The 18,132-nt window shown below is 49.4% G+C and overlaps 1 protein-coding gene across 3 annotated transcripts in view; it reads right to left on the bottom strand.

Annotated features, from left to right (window-relative positions):
- The window catches only part of PLEKHO1 (pleckstrin homology domain containing O1), a 73,943-nt gene that overhangs the window by 32,050 nt on the left and 23,761 nt on the right, over nt 1-18,132 (bottom strand). For 2 of the 3 annotated variants that reach the window (XM_054011039.1, XM_054011040.1), the window contains exon 6: nt 3,745-17,616. In XM_054011039.1, coding sequence (XP_053867014.1) covers nt 16,864-17,616 — 753 coding nt within the window. In that variant the 3' untranslated portion in view covers nt 3,745-16,863. Of the gene's footprint in view, nt 1-3,744; nt 17,617-18,132 lie in introns of those variants that run through there. The other variant, XR_008442946.1, reaches the window with a different exon arrangement.

The following is an 18,132-nucleotide window of genomic DNA, read 5'->3' as shown; positions in this document are numbered from 1 at the left end:
AATCAGCTCTGTCTTTGAAATACGAACACTCCCTGAACCCACGAATTTGATGCCAGTCGTTGAGCCAGCATTTGGATATCATGCATTTGGTTGGGTGAGGGTCCCCAAACCCAGCATCTTCTAGGTACTCTCTGTGGCTGTTAAAGATCCCAAATTCTTTTTCTTAATTGTGTTCCTGCCTCGTTTGAAAGCAGCAGCCGCGGCGGTGGTGGGTGAGATGTAGTGAAAGCTACGAGAGGGAAACAACCACTCCAGGCAGCAAAGGCTCTGCCACCTACTGAGCAGAGATGGGCTCAAGCCACCAGAGTTGGATCCGGATTTCAAGCAGTCCAATGGTGCCCGGTTTGGGTGAAGCCCATTGCAAAGAGATGACCATTTTGCACAATTCCAATCATGGCTCAGGTTTCCCAGAGTTTGGAAGTGCTCAGTCTTGGATTTTGGTCCACGGGATGTGGTGTATAAACCCCACACTGGCTAAGCATGGGTTAACTGGAGCCAATTAGCCCACCGCGTGGCACCTGTGGAGGGGTGTGAGACATAATTGGCAATCAAACCCAGCTCAGGAGGAGTTGGGGCTTCATAAAGGAAGAAGTGGGGGAGGTCTAGGTTATCAGGGAACACTGTTTCACTAGGAGGGTGGTGAAGCAGTGGAATGGGTTACCTAGGGAGGTGGTGGAATCTCCTTCCTTAGAGGTTTTTAAGGCCCGGCTTGACAAAGCCCTGGCTGGGATGATTTAGTTGGTGTTGGTCCAGGGTAGGGTTACCATATTTTGTGCCTCCTAATGGAGGACACTCCCGGGGGGGCCGGCCCTGCCCCCAGCCCCGCCCACGCCCACGCCCCAACTCCGCCCCCTCCCAAAGTCTCCGCCCCCTCCCCTGCTTGAAGCCTGAAGCAGGTAAGGTAAGGTAAGGTAAGGGGCGGGGGAGGGAGAAGGAGGCGCGGCGCGGCCCAGGCTGGCCCCCGGCGGCTCCAGCCTGGGTCGGCTCGGGCCCTGGCCGACCACCCCCGGCGCACCCCCCGGCTCCCAGCCCCGCGGCCCGGCTCCCGGCTCCCGACCCCGGCCCGGCTCCCAGCCCCGCGGCCCGGCTCCCCGACCCCGGCCCGGCTCCCGGCTCCCCGACCCCGGCCCGGCTCCCGGCTCCCAGCCCCGCGGCCCGGCTCCCGGCTCCCAGCCCCGCGGCCCGGCTCCCGGCTCCCCGACCCGGCTCCCGGCTCCCGGCTCCCCGACCCGGCTCCCGGCTCCCGGCTCCCAGCCCCGCGGCCCGGCTCCCCGACCCCGGCCCGGCTCCCAGCCCCGCGGCCCGGCTCCCCGACCCCGGCCCGGCTCCCAGCCCCGCGGCCCGGCTCCCCGACCCCGGCCCGGCTCCCGGCTCCCGGCCCGGCTCCCGGCTCCCCGACCCCGGCCCGGCTCCCAGCCCCGCGGCCCGGCTCCCGGCTCCCCGACCCCGGCCCGGCTCCCAGCCCCGCGGCCCGGCTCCCCGACCCCGGCCCGGCTCCCGGCTCCCCGACCCCGGCCCGGCTCCCGGCTCCCCGACCCCGGCCCGGCTCCCGGCTCCCAGCCCCGCGGGCCCGGCTCCCGGCTCCCAGCCCCGCGGGCCCGGCCCCGTGGGCCCGGACCGGCCCGGCCCCGTGGGCCCGGACCGGCCCGGCCCCGTGGGCCCGGACCGGCCCGGCACTGCGACCCTGGCCCGGCCTGGCCCCCGGCCCGGCTCCCGGCCGGGCACCATGCCCCCGGCCCCGCACAAAGAGGCCCCGGCCGAGCCTCCCGATTTTCCCGGACATGCCCGGCTTTGGGGGATTTCCCCCCGGACGGGGATTTGAGCCCCCAAAAGCCGGACATGTCCGGGAAAATCCGGACGTATGGTAACCCTAGTCCAGGGGATTGGACTAGATGACCTCTCCTGAGGTCTCTTCCAACTCTAGTATTCTATGATTCGATGAAAGGCCAGGTGAGAATTAGCTGGGAGTTTCCTCTCTTGGTCTAAAGGCTGAGAGAGGCCTGAAGCTGGGAGCCACAGCTAGGAGGAACCCCTTGCTCTGAAATAAGAACAAGAACAAACTTTGCAGGCATTAGGCTGAGCTCCAACAAGAAGGCCTGAGGAAGGAGTGGGGAAGAGGGAGGGGAAGACCTGGAAAGGAAGCCTGGGAAGGCCACTGGAGGGAGAGAAAACCCTGGGCAGTTAAAAGGCAAAGGTTGCAGAAAATGGTGATCGCTGCGGGCCCAAACTGTGACCTGCTGAGTTGCAAGATGAGGAGGACCACCACAGGCCCATCACGACCATCACCAGGAGTGCTGGAGGAGTCTGCTATCCTGCAGCTAGCCACAAGGTCATGTGCCAGTGGTGAGTTGACCCCTCTATAGTCCACGAGTATGTACTCGTCCTGCAGTAGCACCCAGCAGCCCTCGCCCTGGACCAAACACAAGGTGCTGTACAAACACAACAGACAGGAACAGCAAACAATCTAAGTGTTTGGTCCAAGCCCAAATCTGGCTGCTGTACAATGCCATGCTGGAACCTCTAAAAGGCAAGTGGTATCAAAGCAGATTCACAGCAGGCTTCAGAAGGAGGCTCAGATATCGTCAGCTCCCTCTATTGTATGGGTACTGCTTGACTCAGTCTGCCCCCCCTGCCAGTGAAAAGAACTCTCTTCTGGTCTCTCTCAGAGGTCTTTGGGGATTCGGTAAGTTATGGGTTCACAAACAATGGACCTGGAGTCCTTTAAGAGCGCAGGGCAGGCTGCAGTGCTCAGCAAACCGCTTGTTAGATGAAAACCAGTCTCCATGTTTATTATTACCAATTGGTCAGCAGGGGCTGGGGAATTCACCTAGTGCGCTTCTGAATAAGGCCTTATTGCCAAGCCGTTCTTCTCCTCGCTCTGCTCAGTCATTGGATATCTTTCCATCTACATGGTACAACTACAAGGAGAGTTAAGCACTGGAATACATTACCGAGGGAGGTGGCGGCATCCCCGTCATTGGAGGTTTTTAAGAACAGGTGGGACAAACACCTGCCAGGGATGGTCTAGGTTTACTTGATCCTCCCTCAGCGCGGGGGGGTGGAGTGAAGGGGGTAGACTAGTGGATTTCTTGAGGTCCCTTCCAGCCCAACAATGCTATGATTCTATGACTGCAGAAATCAAATTTGTTTCACATGCTCTACGTTATTGGCATGCAAACGTGCCTCAAAAGGAGCTTCTGGAGGGGCACCCAAACACCGACATCTCGTTGGAGACGTTCTGGGTTGCAAAGGGCTGCACCTGATTTTTTTGGTCTGACACCACAAATAAACACCTCATTACTTGCATCGGCACAGATGGGTGACTAGAACTGGCTTATTGCTTGCGTTCACCATTAGTCGAGATCTGCAGCGCGTCACAGCCTCTGACTTCAGGCTGAGAAGGGAGTTACCACAGGGCTCCATTTGGCCTAATTTTTTTGAAAAGCTGGATTCTGAAAGGTTAACCTCCATGATATGGGGCGTGTGGCTGTACAGAGGTAGATTCCAGATCATTGCCCATGTCTCCCTTTGTAAGCAATACTGTGCATTCTGCTTTGTTATAATGCCCTCTGTCTAATTACCTGTTCCAAAACAAAGTGCTATAACTGAGAAATGCTCCTGGGAAAGAATTCGATCCATCCATATGGAAAGATGCTACAGATGCTCAAAGTATTATTCTACCTGGAAAGAAGCATCTGTACTAGTGAAGTAAAACTCATAAAAAAAGACTCTTCTCGGTTTTTTTGTTTTTAAATTTTCATTTTATTTTATTTTTTTTGTCACAGCCTTAAAATCAATCAAAGTAAACAGAGCTGCAACAGATTGGAGCAATGTCCCAGAGTCTGTACACGTGGGAGGTTTATTTTACATAAAAATCAGTGCAGATTGTTTTCCGAAAGGAACACAAAAAAAGCGGAGAGGAAGAAGGAGAACTTTAAACACAAAATACAGATGGGGAGAAAAGAAAAGAATTGACCAATCAAGCAACAATATAATCCTGTTAGAGAGACACAACTTGGATGAGGTACTATCTGTTACCGACCCTACTTCTGTTGGTGAAAGCGACAAACTTTTGAGCTTCAGACCTGAAGAAGAGCTCTGTGTAAGCTCAAAAGCTTGTCTCTCTCACCAATAGAAGTTGGTCCGATAACAGAGAGCACCTTACTCAACTTGTCTCTCTCATACCCTGGGACCTACACAGCAACAGCAACACTGCAAATAGAATCGTATCACATTTGTAAATACTTCATTGAGTGGCTGTAGCAAAAGGTTGTAGCACCTTTAAGGCCCCTGGATACAATGCACTCTTAAGATGCGGTTTTCCAAGACAACTAAGGGAGTAAGTGGTGAAATTTTCCTAAGTGCCTAAGGCCCAGACCCTTTATAGTATTTAGGCACCTAACTTCCACTGAAATCAATGAGTTAGGTACCTAGATACCTTTTGAGGAGCTGGGCCTCAATGACTTGATTTTCAATAGGATTTGTGCTCCTAAATCACTTAGACAGTTTGGAAAATCCCTCCTTAATTTCCCGTTTGCCTCCTTTGAAAATCCCACTCTTCTCTCTGAGCCAGGACTTGCTACTTGAGTTGGGGGCAGAACCATGAGGTTCTTTAGGCACAAGGTATCGTAATCGTGAGGGACTGATTTTCATTCACCGTCTCAGTTCTCACGCACGTGAGTGTAGGGCAGCAGATGAGAGATGGGAAATACATCGGGGAAGGAAGTCAGCAGAATTTTAATTACAATAGCAGGGATCAAGATGAGATGTGGAAAGTGGTATCTGATTCCTTCAAGTATTGGATATACAAAAATACACTTGTCTGTTAACAGTAGAGTGAAAAAGGAAAAAGCTTCTTTATAATACAGAACACTCTAAAAATGGAAGTTATTCCCAGGAAAGAGAGATCAGGTGGTACTTTTATTAGAGATGGGTCTGAATCAAATCCCAATATCCAAGTTTTCTTGCACTGTGAAGAAGTTCCAATGGGATCTAAGCTTTGTAACTGGTCTCTGCTTCTATAATGTGCTGAGCCTAAGTCCTGGAACTGAAACCCAGTTATATCCCCCCCAAACTTAGTTTAGATCAGAATTTTCTCTGTGTGGCCTATGATGAGTGGGACTGGAGATAGAGGGTCCAGTTCCAGGAGGGACCCTATTTGGTGGTTCAAACAGGTGGCCAGAGTACGACTGGACAAACACTGGCCTTTATGCATGTAACATTGGCCTTGTGGTATGCTCAACAAAGATCTTACCTACAATTCCGCCTGCCTACTGCATCCCTCACAGCTAATGAAACACTGTGTGCTGCGGGTCCGTCTCTAACCTCAGTTTAGGTGGCAGTACTAGGGGAATGTTTGCAGGGAGGGGTCTGTTCCTCTCCCCCCACACACTCAGAATGCTAATAGTTTTCTATCTGGATGCACCACTCTTAAAACAATCTGGGGCCAGATTCCCCAGCTGATATAAAGTGGCATGGCTGCATGGAAGCCCGCGGTGCACCAGCTGAGAATCCAGCCCATTGCTTTTAGAGCAGTTGCTACATCGTAACTAAAAGAATCGGTCTCTTTATTTACCAGGTGAAGCCAGATCATGAGTTTGCAACCCGTAAGAGGGGCTGCTGGAAGTTTGCAGTGCCCGGGGCTGTGGTGGCAATTCTCATGACCTCAATCTGCCTCTGTTTTGGTAACAAATAAATAAAACTCACATGGCCCTGAGCACCATTCGCACTTGACGGATGAACAGAAACGGCTCATTGGAGGAGTTCAGCAGGAATAAGAACCTGTGACGAAGTGGGAACGTTCTTAATGTTTTCTCTGAATACTGTGTGGGTGCCTCAGTTTCTCCTCTGCATTTCTTAAGTATCTAGGTGGTGGGATAAGGGTGTGTGATTGTTGCAGAGCCCTAAAGGGCAGGGGTGTGCAGGAGTCTGCACAAAGAATGGTCGACACCCTGTCTCCTGCAAATGATGGCCTGGGCCCCTCCCCTGCAAAGATGCCAACTGAAGATGTTGGAGAACAAAGAGATCAGGTGGCCTCCTGGCCCGGGTAAGAGAAAAAGGCCAGAGGAGGGGCTGGAGAGTGTCAGTTTGGAGCTGGCTGGGGAAACGGAGCCCCAGGGCTGGGGTCTAAGCTCCCTGCCGCCCAAGATGGACCTGACCGAGGGGGGTCCTGTTGCCTGTACCTACAAGCTCTGTTTTGGACGGTGTTCCTGTCATCTAATAAACCTTCTGTTTTACTGGCTGGCTGAGAGTCACGGTGAATCGGAGGAAGTGGGGAGTGCAGGGCCCTGATGCCCCCACACTCTGTGACAGAACTACTGGCCATTCACCATTGTACTGGCTTTCCTGGGATCCGACAGGGGCAGCTACAGGCTCCATTTGAGGGGCCTGGTTCAGTAAAACACTTAAGCAGGTGATTAAGCGCATCCCTGTCCAGCAAAGCACCTGAGAGTGAATTGCTGACGAGGGGTGGACTGCTGAAATGGGACCAAACTTAGCCCTTGGGCCCTGCCCTAATAGATCTGCGGGCAGGTGTCTCAACTGCTTGGAATATACTCTTAGCCCAGCACTGGCTTTGCCCACTGCACTCAGTTTCCCTCCGTTTCTCTAACCACGACAGCGATGACGGAAATGGTCTATGACACCTTCGCTTTCTCTTCCCTTCTCAACCCAGCTTGGGAGAGATCCATGTGCCTCCTGGCAAGAGATTATCCCGCTTCTCCTCTGGCGCTGGTGCTTATTTGTATTCTCGTTTTGTTGCTTTTAAAGAGTCCTATTGCCTTCTCCAAAAGCTCTTCTCTCTCACCCCCCCAGTGGCTCCCCCACCCCATTTGTATCATAATCATCCTCGTCCCTGTGTTCTGTTCCTCCAGCAGCCTTTTGTTCCACTGTGGTTTCTTACAGCTCAGCTACAAACCATCTCCCAGTCCTCTGGAGAGCCAGTCAGTGTTTATTGGGAGGGGGAATGGGACCATCGCTTATTTCCCAGCTTGCAAATTTAAATTCAGTGTCAGTTTAGCAGAGGAGGAGGCGCATATGAGCAGAAAGCTAAACTAATCACTTAGGGGTTTGGCGCCTGCCTGGACTGGCAGTGTCCAACCTACTATTGAGAGAATTAAACAAAAATAAATAAATAATCCTCCACCAAGGTTGCTAGGAATAGGAGCCTGCAAGAATCAGAGGGGCCCAGTCTGCTGGCAGAGGAAGGAGAAAAGTTGGCATCTTGTTTACTGGCTGTGGGGTATTTGGGTTTGTTCATTCCCACTAGACAGAGACATTTGGAGAGGCCAAAATAGGGATGTATCTGTACTCCACTGGGTTTAATAGGGATTTTTTTGGAGGGATGTGAGTGTTTAGGAGTGTGGGGGGGGGAGGGGAGAGAAATATTTTCCTGAAAAAGAAATACAGGGAGCGATTCTCTGAAATAAAAGGATAGACTGCACAGAGGAGGAGATTTAGGCAAACTGGAACCATTCCTAGGGAACTGGTTTAAGGACAGGCAGTTCTCTGAGGGCACCACAGGCATGGCTGGGTGAGGACATCCCAGATTCTGGGTTTTGTTACGAGCCCTGAACTTGCGTCAGGTTTGTTGAAGTTAAAACCTTCTGAACAAGCCCAGGGCTGGGTTTCAGGCAAGATCGGGGCAGAGTATCAAGCCAGCCTGGGGGACAAGTTTTAGACAAGGTCTGGCTTATTGCTAAACTCAGTGAAACCCACTAGATACAAAACCACAACAGAGCCTCGTCTACACTAGCCTTTTAAAAATCTCCCACTGTTGCTCTAGCATTGGTGGTGCCAGCACTAATGTACTGGTGTTTTCACCTCCATGCCATCTAGACCTCAACTGAACAGAGGTGGTATAAACTCCTCTTTGTGCCTCAGTTTCCCCATCCCACCCCTTGTCTGTTCACACGGGGGGTTCTTTGGAGCAGGAACTACCTGGGTCTGAGCAGCACCAGGCACAATGGGGGCCTGATCTGGGGTGGGCCCTCTAGGCTCTCGGTCGTATACATCAGTAATCCCTAGCTCTTCACAGCAGTTCTCAACACGCTTTACCAAGGAGAGTCAGGTTTACAATGATCTTTTTGCACAGGGTGGGGGAGAGGAACGGAGGCACAGCAGTGACGTGACTGGCCCAAGGTCACGCAGCAGCAGAGCCCGGAATAGAACTAAGGTTTCAGACTCCTAGTCCAGCCCACTAGCTACTAAGCCAATTCCCTTAGACAGTAGCAACAAGATGCATGCAACAGTCCCAGCGTTTAAGACTGCCTTGCCCACTTAATGCCTTCCCTCATGACCCGACAAACACGCTGGTGGAATGGAGGCTAGGGGGTAAGATTTCGAAGTGAGAACAGAGCTTGAGAGTCACTGCTCTGCCATAACACTCTTCCCAGCTGCGCTGCACAGGAAAGCCCCGTGGTCTGGTGATTTTCATTGCTGAGGAGTACTGTGGTCTCTGGTGGTTTGTTTTTTAAAGCTTTGAGCAGAGAACGAGAGTAGCTGGGGAGCGGGTGGTTTGGTGACTAGTAGCTGCCGCACTGCAAAGGGGAACTGTGAGATAGAGTTCTGCAGAGAGCTGGGGAGATGTAAACAGAGGAACAGCCAGATGGCCTATTCCTTGTCGTGAGAGGTGGGCAGACAAATTCTGATAGAACCCTATTCCACTGGAATAGGAGGTTCCCGCAAAATGGAATTGATTTTTCTGGAATTTCGTTTTGGGGGGAAAAAACGGGGTGGGAAAAAGTTCTGACAATAGCAAAACATCCTGATTTGACATGTTTGGAATGAAAAATTTCAATATTTCAGACTGAAACAACTTTTTGTTTATATATAATATAATACAACTCCGCCAGTGCCGGTCCCAAGCCCAGATCAAAAAGGAGGAGGTTCCGAAACCTGGATCAAAAAGGAGGAGAGTTGGTTGATGGGGCGGCTTCCCGTCACCGTAAAAAAAAAAGTTCTAGCTACAGAAACTACTCACATAAACCACATAAACCAAAAATCACGGCCTGAGGAGGATGGAAAGTGTTATGACAGTGGATGCTCAAATCCATCGGGAAGTCACCCACTTGATGGTCCAAATTCTGATGGCCAAAAAGAGTACATCCATAGCTACTTGGAATGTACGAACTCTGAATAGTGCAGGAAAATTAGCACAGGTCATCAAAGAAATGGATAGATATAAAATTGACATCCTAGGACTTTGTGAAGTTAGATGGAAAGAGCAAGGTATGATAACATCTGGAGAAAAAACAGTGTTATATTCAGGTGGAACCAAACATGAGAGAGGTGTAGGAATCATCAGGAATAGCGCTGCAAAGAAATCACTTATGAATTGGCAGCCAATATCAGATAAGCTACTGGCAGCTAGATTCCACTCTCGGCACATTAAGTGCACCATAGTCCAGGCATAGGCTCCAACAAACGATGCAGATGAAGAGGACAAAGAGCGGTTCTATGCAGCATTGAACGATGTAATGAAAGAAATATCAAACCACGATCTTGTCCTGGTTATGGGAGATTTTAATGCCCAGATCAGAAGTGAAAGAAGAGGTTGGGAAAGTATCAGAGGGGTAGCCATGTTAGTCTGAATCTGTAAAAAGCAACAGAGGGTCCTGTGGCACCTTTGAGACTAACAGAAGTATTGGGAGCATAAGCTTTCGTGGGTAAGAACCTCACTTCTTCAGATGAGGTTGGGAAAGTCATCGGGCCACATAAAACTGGACCAATGACAGACAGTGGCACAAGACGTCTTGAATTTTGTGCCAAAAACAATCTTAGCGTCTGCGATTCTTTCTTAAAACATACGCAAAAAGACATGGATTTCACCAGATGGCAGAATTCTTCTGTCGACCCAACTGCTTACACTGGGGGTGAGGTTGACCTAAGTGCAGTGCTCAGGGTGTGAAATTTTTCAGGGGCTGTATTTTCCCCAGTTCCAAACCAACCCTCCAGATGCCTCCACTCCCTGGCGAGACAACCAAAGGGCCCATGCTGTCGCGGCACTGCTGTGCTCATGGGAGCCATAGGCATCTGCTGTGGTTTGGTGGTGCTCCTGTCAAGTGCTCTCCTTCTTGGGCTATGCCATTTTAGCCAGCTCAGGCTTGGCATGAAGGGCTCTATGCAAAGTGGATCTCGTTTTTTAAATCCAACTTAATAAAAACATTGATTACCCATTTCTTTTTAACCCTTTGACTATACCTAGCCATCTTGCTCTTTTCAGGGAGAACCCACCCGCTGTGCTGAATGCCCAGGTACATGCAGGTGGAACACGACTGCTGAGCTCCTGAATGTACCATTCGAGGTGTCCTCCACCTGCCGAGACCAGGAGGCGCAGCAGTGCCTGCCATCTATAGCGATGATTTCATTGCAGTGTGACTGGGTTTTGGCAGGTGCAGTGAGAATCAAGGAGCCAGCAGCAAGATTTAAGTAAGAGGCATGCAAAAAAACAAAAAGTGATTGGCTTCTGGGCATATTCTCCCCTTGATTTGATCTTAGTGGGTGGGGAGCAAGGCTATAAAAGACCCCTTCATGGAGCGTTTTCCATGCTGCCATTCTTCATGACCCCTTTTTTTCGGTCTTAATGACAATTTGCTGGCAATTGGAGCCAGGGATATGTGGTTGCCCGGTGCCGGGGGCGATTCCGGACCCATTTTTGAAACTAAGTGAATTCATGAAATAAAGCCACAGAGGAATTTTAAAGCTAAGCCTTCTGCTCTGTCTTTTTAGCTCAAGCTAAACACGAGCTCGTCTCAGCTGGCTGAGTGCAGAGCTGACAGATGGGCGTACCGCGCTGAGTGAAAAACGAGCTTTGAAGCCCCCAAGCTTGATTCCCCCCCCCCATCATCCTGCACCCCATTTAGACCAGTGTAAAGTGGGTGCAAACGCTGTTGTTCTGATTCGGTAGCATTGTATGCCCACTTGGCACAGGGGTGAATCACACACGGTGCAGGCAATGGAGAATCAGGGCACCGCGGCCACCGCGTTATTCACCGAACATTTTGGGTCATGGGAGTCAAGCCGTATTTCCTCACCCTGCTGTTTCACAGGCTCCTTGAGTTTAAGGCCAGAAGGGACCATCAGATAGATCATCTGGTCTGACCTCCTGTATATCACATTTCACCCAGTTACCCCTGTGCTGCTCCCAAAGATTTTAGTTAGACCAAAACATTCCAGTCTGCAGGAAACAAAACTGCACCACAGGCAGAGAATGACTGGGGCCAAGGTGCCCCCAGTACCCCAAGCTCTTGTAATGGCAGGGAATTGATTAGCTGAGATGTATGGATGATCCCTGCAGGCGAACCATGCTACAGAGGAAGGTGGGGGGGGGGAACTATAAGGTCCCCTATTCTCCCAACATACCCCCAGAATAGTTTGCACTGATTTCAGTGGCAGTTCAGTGAGAACAGGAGACTGATTCCCTTCCCTGGATGATTGTTGGGTTTGTCTTTTGGGAGTTACAATCCTTCAGTTGCAAACCCATTCACTACAGCCATGCTCTGTGTAGCCCTTGGTTCCTCAATTTGCCCATGGCATTGATGTGGCATGAAGCGCAGGACTGGAATTTGACCTCAAGAGCATGGGATACAGTATAACAGAGACATGAGCATGCAGGCTTGCTCTGAGGGCCATCAGAGCTGCCACTGGCAACCTTGGTCAGACAGTCCCTTAGCTATACAATGAAAACAATGTCCATGCAATCACTCCAGAACCAGAAAACCTAATACCAATACAAACGGTCCACAGTAGTGTGCAATGCCTTATAAACCAGAGAGTAGCTAGTCATAGTATCATAATATCTAGCTCTTATGGAGCACTTTTCATCAGTAGATCTCCAAGTGGTTTACGGAGAAGATCAGTATCTTTTTCCCCATTTCACAGCTGGGGAAACTGAGGCAGAGAGTGACTTGCCCAAGCTCACCCAGCAGTAGAGCTGGGAGTAGGATGCAGATCTCCTGAGTCCCAGTCCAGTGCTCTATCCACTAGGCCACGCTGCTTCCCAACATGCACAGCTGGATTGAAAAGATCCGACTATGGAGCATCAGTGAAACTAGCTCAATTTTTTGTTTCTTGATGCACAGAAGGTTTAAAACCAAAAATTGCAACTTGGTGTGAAAGATCAGATGAATCAAAGACACACAGGATGTGGGGCCGGGTTCTCTGTTTGCCCTGCCCCTTGTTCAGTCAATTGTATCAGTGCATAATGGGTGTAAAATGCACCCACTTTGCACTGACACAAATGACTGCACAAAGTGCAACGGAATGGAAAATCACACCCCTTGGTCTCTTTACCCCACCTCCTCCCTACGCAGACCCCCAGTCATCACGAACATTCCTCCCACACATTATCTCCCTTCCCCACCTCAACTCCTCATGCTGTTTTTAACTCGGGAAGATGTGCTCGGGAAGGAACGTAACAGCAGTGCTAAACTGATTGGCATGTTTTCCCCACACATGCCACTCTCTCTTGTATTTGGCTTTTCTGTAATCCCACAAAAGGGATTGACAAATGGGGAACATTTGGTGAAATTTAAAATAAAATAAAAGAGATTAAAAGTGAATGGAGGGGGAATTATATCCCATGTTGGGGGCAAGGTCTGTCTCTCTGTTCTGTGTTTGTACAGCACCTAGCACCATGGGACTTGATCCATGACTGGGACTCTTAGGCGCTACTGTAATAGACCTACCAGCAATAAAAATGTACCGCATCTTGCACAGTGAGTCCTGATACCTGACTAGAGCTGCGTGGGAACTGGAATTTCTGTTTTGCAGGAAATTCGGTGATCTCTAAATTTGCGTAGTTACCAACTAGAACAAAACCAAAGAATTTCAAAATTTTCCAGAAAATGACATTGCTGAAAAAGTTTTGGTTTGGGGCCAATTGAAATGTTTTAGAGCTCTGTGTAAGCGTGAAAGCTTCTCTCTCTCACCAGCAGAAGTTGGACCAATACAAGATACAACCTCACCCACCTTGTCTCTCTTGTTTCAGTGTTGGCGTTTTAAAATGTGTTTACATTTTTATAATATAAATTTCAAAACTAAATACTGACGTGTTCCATTCTGAAAATGTCAAAACAGAATGTTTTGAACTCATCAAAACTCTTGTTTTCCCCCTCACTTTTTCCCCCCTGAAACAAAATTTTATCAAAATAGACATGTTCCCATGGGAAGTTTTGGTTTCCAAAGGAAAAACATTCCATTGAAAAATTTCCAGCTTGCTCTACAAATAATAAATGATAATGCAAACGTGCTGCCTTACCAAATTCTCTGGCAACGCTGCTGGGTGGAGAAAAGGCCAAAGGAGTGGGACAGGCCTGCCCAGCTTTGGGGCCTCTCTTTGTGCCACAGCATGGGATTGTAAAAGCCAAGTGCTCTCTAGGCTCATCGACCAGGGAGGGAGAAGGAGAGATGGAGTTGGGAGATAGAAGGGGAATAAGCACCTCAAAAATAACCCCTTTGTTGGGACCCTCAAAATCGTAAAGTTAGCTCTGCTTCAAGTCAGAAGGTGGAATCCTGGCTTCACTGATGTCAGTGGGGCCAGAATGTCACTCAGAAGCAGCTGCCATAGGCATTTTGGGGGAGCCCAAGGCGCGGAAGAGTCATGAAAACCATGGCGATGTTCATGACCCAGGTGCAGAAGCAAGGAGTGGGAGATGGCCCTCCATACCTCTTCCTCCCCACCCCCAACATCCCCTCTGAGGTCATGGGCAGGGGAGACTTTAGGAATTTGATTGGATGGGGAAGATTCCAATTCCTTCGAGTCGCCACTCATCCCAGTTTTTGATTGGGTAATTTTTGTATCCCTACCTTTTGGGATGCTCCGGGGTAAGAGCAATGTCACTATGGCATGATGAGGAGAGCGTGATCTCACAGCATCACATCATGACTCTGTGCTGATGTAGAATCATGATGTCCAGACATAAATGCAGTGGCTAGAGCGGTATGAAACTTGCCTGGTTTGGTTTTCATGGGCACTAGTGTGATGGTTTCTTTTTTGAATTCACTTCACTGGGTTTGTATCACGGGAGTTTTGGGTTGAACCAAACCCACAACTGCCCAATTTGGGGGTCAAAACCAGGCAAATCCATACGGAATGGTTCCGTCCACAAACCATAACTCTGCCCGCCCCCGTTTGCCCAGAAGTCCACCGTAGGTTAGCAGGAAGGTTGGTGAAGCTCGGCAAAACCTGGTCCCAAGCTTAGAACCTTTTGCAAAATTTTGCCCAGCTCTAACAACTATGTGACATGTGAGTTTTCATTGTAGGACACACCTGCTTCCAAACTGACAGGTGGTCTCCTGCCAAGGTGCTGGAACTCCTTAGCTCCGTAAATACACAGAGTATGTCTACACTGCGGCCACAGGGTGTAACCACCATTCTTGTAGATATGTCCAAGCTAGCTTCAAGGTAGCAGAACTACTGTACAAACCTGCCTGGAACCCTGGGTAATTACTCCCATAGAGTGAAACTTGCACCAAGCCCCACTTCCAATGGGCAACTCCACCCCTGTCTTAGATGACTATTCAAGACACCTGCAAAGTCTCTAGGACTGTTTTGTTTTTCCTATAGTCAGATAACCACCCCTGTTAACCAAGCAGTTTTTGTCACTATCTTGGCAGGTTGCACAAGACAGATTTTGAAGGAACAAGGTTCTACATAACTGTGGGATTCTCGAGTGTGTTCAGTGACCCCCCATATGCACCTGAGACTTTGGGCATCTTGCTAGAACTATATAACCCAATCAAGTGTTTTGATATTATTCCAGTGCCTAGAATCTCAACCCCACTCATGACACATGTCCAGGCTAATCCAGTGTAATTAGAACCTCTGATTTTAAAACAGCTTTTCTATTTTGAGAACCGGGTTATTTTTAATGCTTAACATTATATCTGAAAACTATTTGAAGTTTTTTTTTCTTGTTTCCTTCTGGATCAAAGAGAGATGACATAGAAGGGCACTGTCAGAATGGCTTACATGTCAGGTTTTTGTTTTTTTTAAATCTCTCCTTTTTTTTTTTTTAAGAGATGAAATCTGATTCCACTGACTGTAAAAATTCACCCGTTGAATGGTCCAACATGTTTAAAAAAAAAATCAAGAAAAGGATACTTCTTGTAAATTCTGTAAAAGCCAAATCTCCCCATTTCTATCACGACAGCATGACTGTGTGGCTTTGTGATAAGAACTGAAATGAGCCCGAGATTCTTCTGCCGTTTGAAGGATCGGTTTTGAAAAGAGTCATGAATAACTTAAAGGGACATTGTCAGGTGAAATTGGGCCCCAAATTTAAGCTTTGCCAACCACCAGCTGTTAAAGAAGCTCAGGCCAATAGAAATATTTCCACCAATGTTATTTAATTTCAACTGGTGGGAGTTTTTAAAAAACACAGATCAACATTTCCTTGCAGCATTTGCAACCCAAACATCACAGCCTTAGCCGGCAATATGAGTGAAACTGACCAGACACAGACGTCAACATAACTCCTCTCATTTCAAATATGTGAGAGGTACAAAATGTAAACAGTGAAAAGGAAATTAGTCATTTAAAACTCAGTTGTTTTTAATATTCTCAGGGGTTCTTTGCAACTTAGGCAAGGAAATTAGATTTCTTGGAAAAAACAACTGATGTTAATTTGCCAGTGTACTTTAAGCCCTGAGAGAAATCTTCGCATATTTCCCTCTTGTCCTGCTGCTTAAGTACATGAAAGCTGAGCCACCTATTTAGAAAAGTGCTAGACATCAGCCAGGCGAGGATATCTGAGCTCTAATTTGGGATCCGTTTGAGTTTCAGTGGGCCTGATACTGACCTCACATCGGTGTCAGCTAAGAGACAATGGTGTGAGGATCGATTGTGTAAACGGAGTGTGAGCGAGAGCAGAATCAGGCCCATTAAACCAACTGCAATTCTCAGCTTTTCTGTTGCCCTCTGTGCCAAACCCTGACTTTCCATTTCACTCCAGCCTAAATGAAGGAAAGAACAATGAAAAACAAATAATGACTGCCCGTTGGACTCCAGGCTTTGATCATCTGCACAAGAAGGAAGACATTGTGGTTGCTAAATCTCATTGCACTGGGCCAGGGGGTGTCTCCGAAGCATCAGCTGTCAGCCTACAGACAGGGTTAGTTTTAACACAGATTGCATACCTGTTGCCTCCGTAGGGAGGGCTGTATTTGTACCACATGTATTAACAGCTGCCTGCCACAGGAGTTTGCAAAAGAGGGTTTGGGATCAGTGCAGGAACGCCAGGGAAGAGCCCTGTTAACTGCAGTCCAGGAAGGAGCGCCCGATGCCTCTCATGACACGTCAGACTGCATTCCAGGCCGTGAATCTCCTCGTTCTGACAGCGGAATTCCAACCCTGGCTTGGATGTCACTGGCAAGCATCTTCCAAACAGTTTTTGGATAACGGGGACCTCCACGTGCTGACTCTTTTTTAAAGAGGAGGAAAAACATAAACTAAGTTGCCAACGCTCTTGATCAAGGAGCTGTAACGCTGGACACAGAACCGCAGCTCTGGGTTCAGAGCAGCAAACCCAGGGCTTCTATAGAGGGAGAATATCTACCCCGGCTGCTGTGCGTATGTCTCCACAAGTATGCCGGGAGCTTTCCAGGTCTTGGTGATCTTCCATCCTGCAAGCATGACACGAGCAGCCCAAGAACGCAGAGAAAGGATACTTTGAAAAAAAATAGGAATCCAAACTGATTTATTGGAACACCTTTTGTTTCATCTGGGGACAGGGGAAGACCTGGGGAGGGGAAGGGGTCAAGCGTGAGGAGCAAGTTTTGATGAGAACAGGCACGTTGTACTGTTTCGAACACTGTAAATAATAATAAAAAGAAATCACCACCGCCCCACCCTGAAGCGTGCCTTCACATCATGCTCTTCCTGTACTGAGACTGTGAGATCTGTTTGGGTTTAGGGTCCGACGGCTGCAGTTCTAACTGTTTGTACAGGTCCCTTAGCTCTTTAATCTCCTGTAACACCTTCTTGGCCTGGCTCCAGGTGGAGGAGGCCTCGCCCAGCAACCTCTGCGTCTCCTGCAAGATGCTTTCAGAGTCCGACTTGGAAGAGGAAGAGGTGGTGGTGGCAGCAGCGGCGAAATCTTTTGTCTTTCGCTTCCCTTCCCCATAGCCCTTCACCTCCGCCAGCAGTTCCTGAGTTTTTTCCAGTTTCAGTGCAACCAGTTCCTGTATCCGGGCCAGCTGCTCGGGCTCCCCCGAAGCAAACTGAGCCTCCAGCCCCTTCCTCAGCACTGCCCGGTGCGCAGAAGAGTCCCGGCGAGACAAAATCTCCTCCATGGAGGCACATTTGTTCTTTTCCGAGTGCGAGAGCTTTTTGGGGACCTGCGGGGTGTACATGGTCCCTTTCTCAAAGGCATCATTGCGTTTCCCAGTTTTGTCCCACGAGATCGCCTCCCGTCTCGGCAGGCTCACTGACCGGCCTTTCTCCGAGGACTTGATGTTCTCCGAATCTGACCGGCGCCGTCCGGCAGCGAGGTGCGCCACGGACTTATCCAGATCTACCCGGAAACTCTCTTCACAGGTCCCGTGGTCCTCGGGAGAGGCGTCTTCCTCTTGGATGAGGTCCAGTGTCAGCATGCCATCCGATGTTGAGGTAGATGCCTGCAGAGCATGGAGAGAAAGGCGGGAACTGTGAGCAGATGGATGCAGAGGCCGCCCACCCATTACTTTGAGCGTCACAGCAACAATGGCACTAATCAACCTCTCTGTGCATTTCTAATGAGCCCATCTAGCCCATCCCTGCCAGCGTGGAAACAGGCACCAGGAGGAATGGTGTTGGGGGCGGGGGTAGACTAGTGGCTGAGGCTCAGGACACCTGGGTCCAGTTCCCAGCTCAGACACATCCTCCTCCTGTGACCTTGGGCAAGTCTTTTAATCCACCCCATGCCTCAGTTTCCCACCTGTAAGGCACTTCTGTACTAGGAACTAGAATAAGACATGCCTTTTCAGTTCACACAGGCCAGGAAACAGCCATCAGTCCTCACCAACCCGGGTTGCATTTCAACCCAGAGATAAAAGACTCTGTATCTTCTTCCATCCATTTCAAAATAAATAAATATATAAGGGATTGCTAACGTCGTAGATGATCTATCTGAACTTGTGCCCGGGGTTTAGCCT

This window comes from Malaclemys terrapin, chromosome 21 (genome assembly GCF_027887155.1).
Source record: "Malaclemys terrapin pileata isolate rMalTer1 chromosome 21, rMalTer1.hap1, whole genome shotgun sequence".
NCBI lineage: Eukaryota > Metazoa > Chordata > Testudines > Emydidae > Malaclemys > Malaclemys terrapin.
The sequence above is the reverse complement of the archived record's forward strand: the minus strand, read 5'-3'. Positions and strand labels throughout refer to the sequence as shown.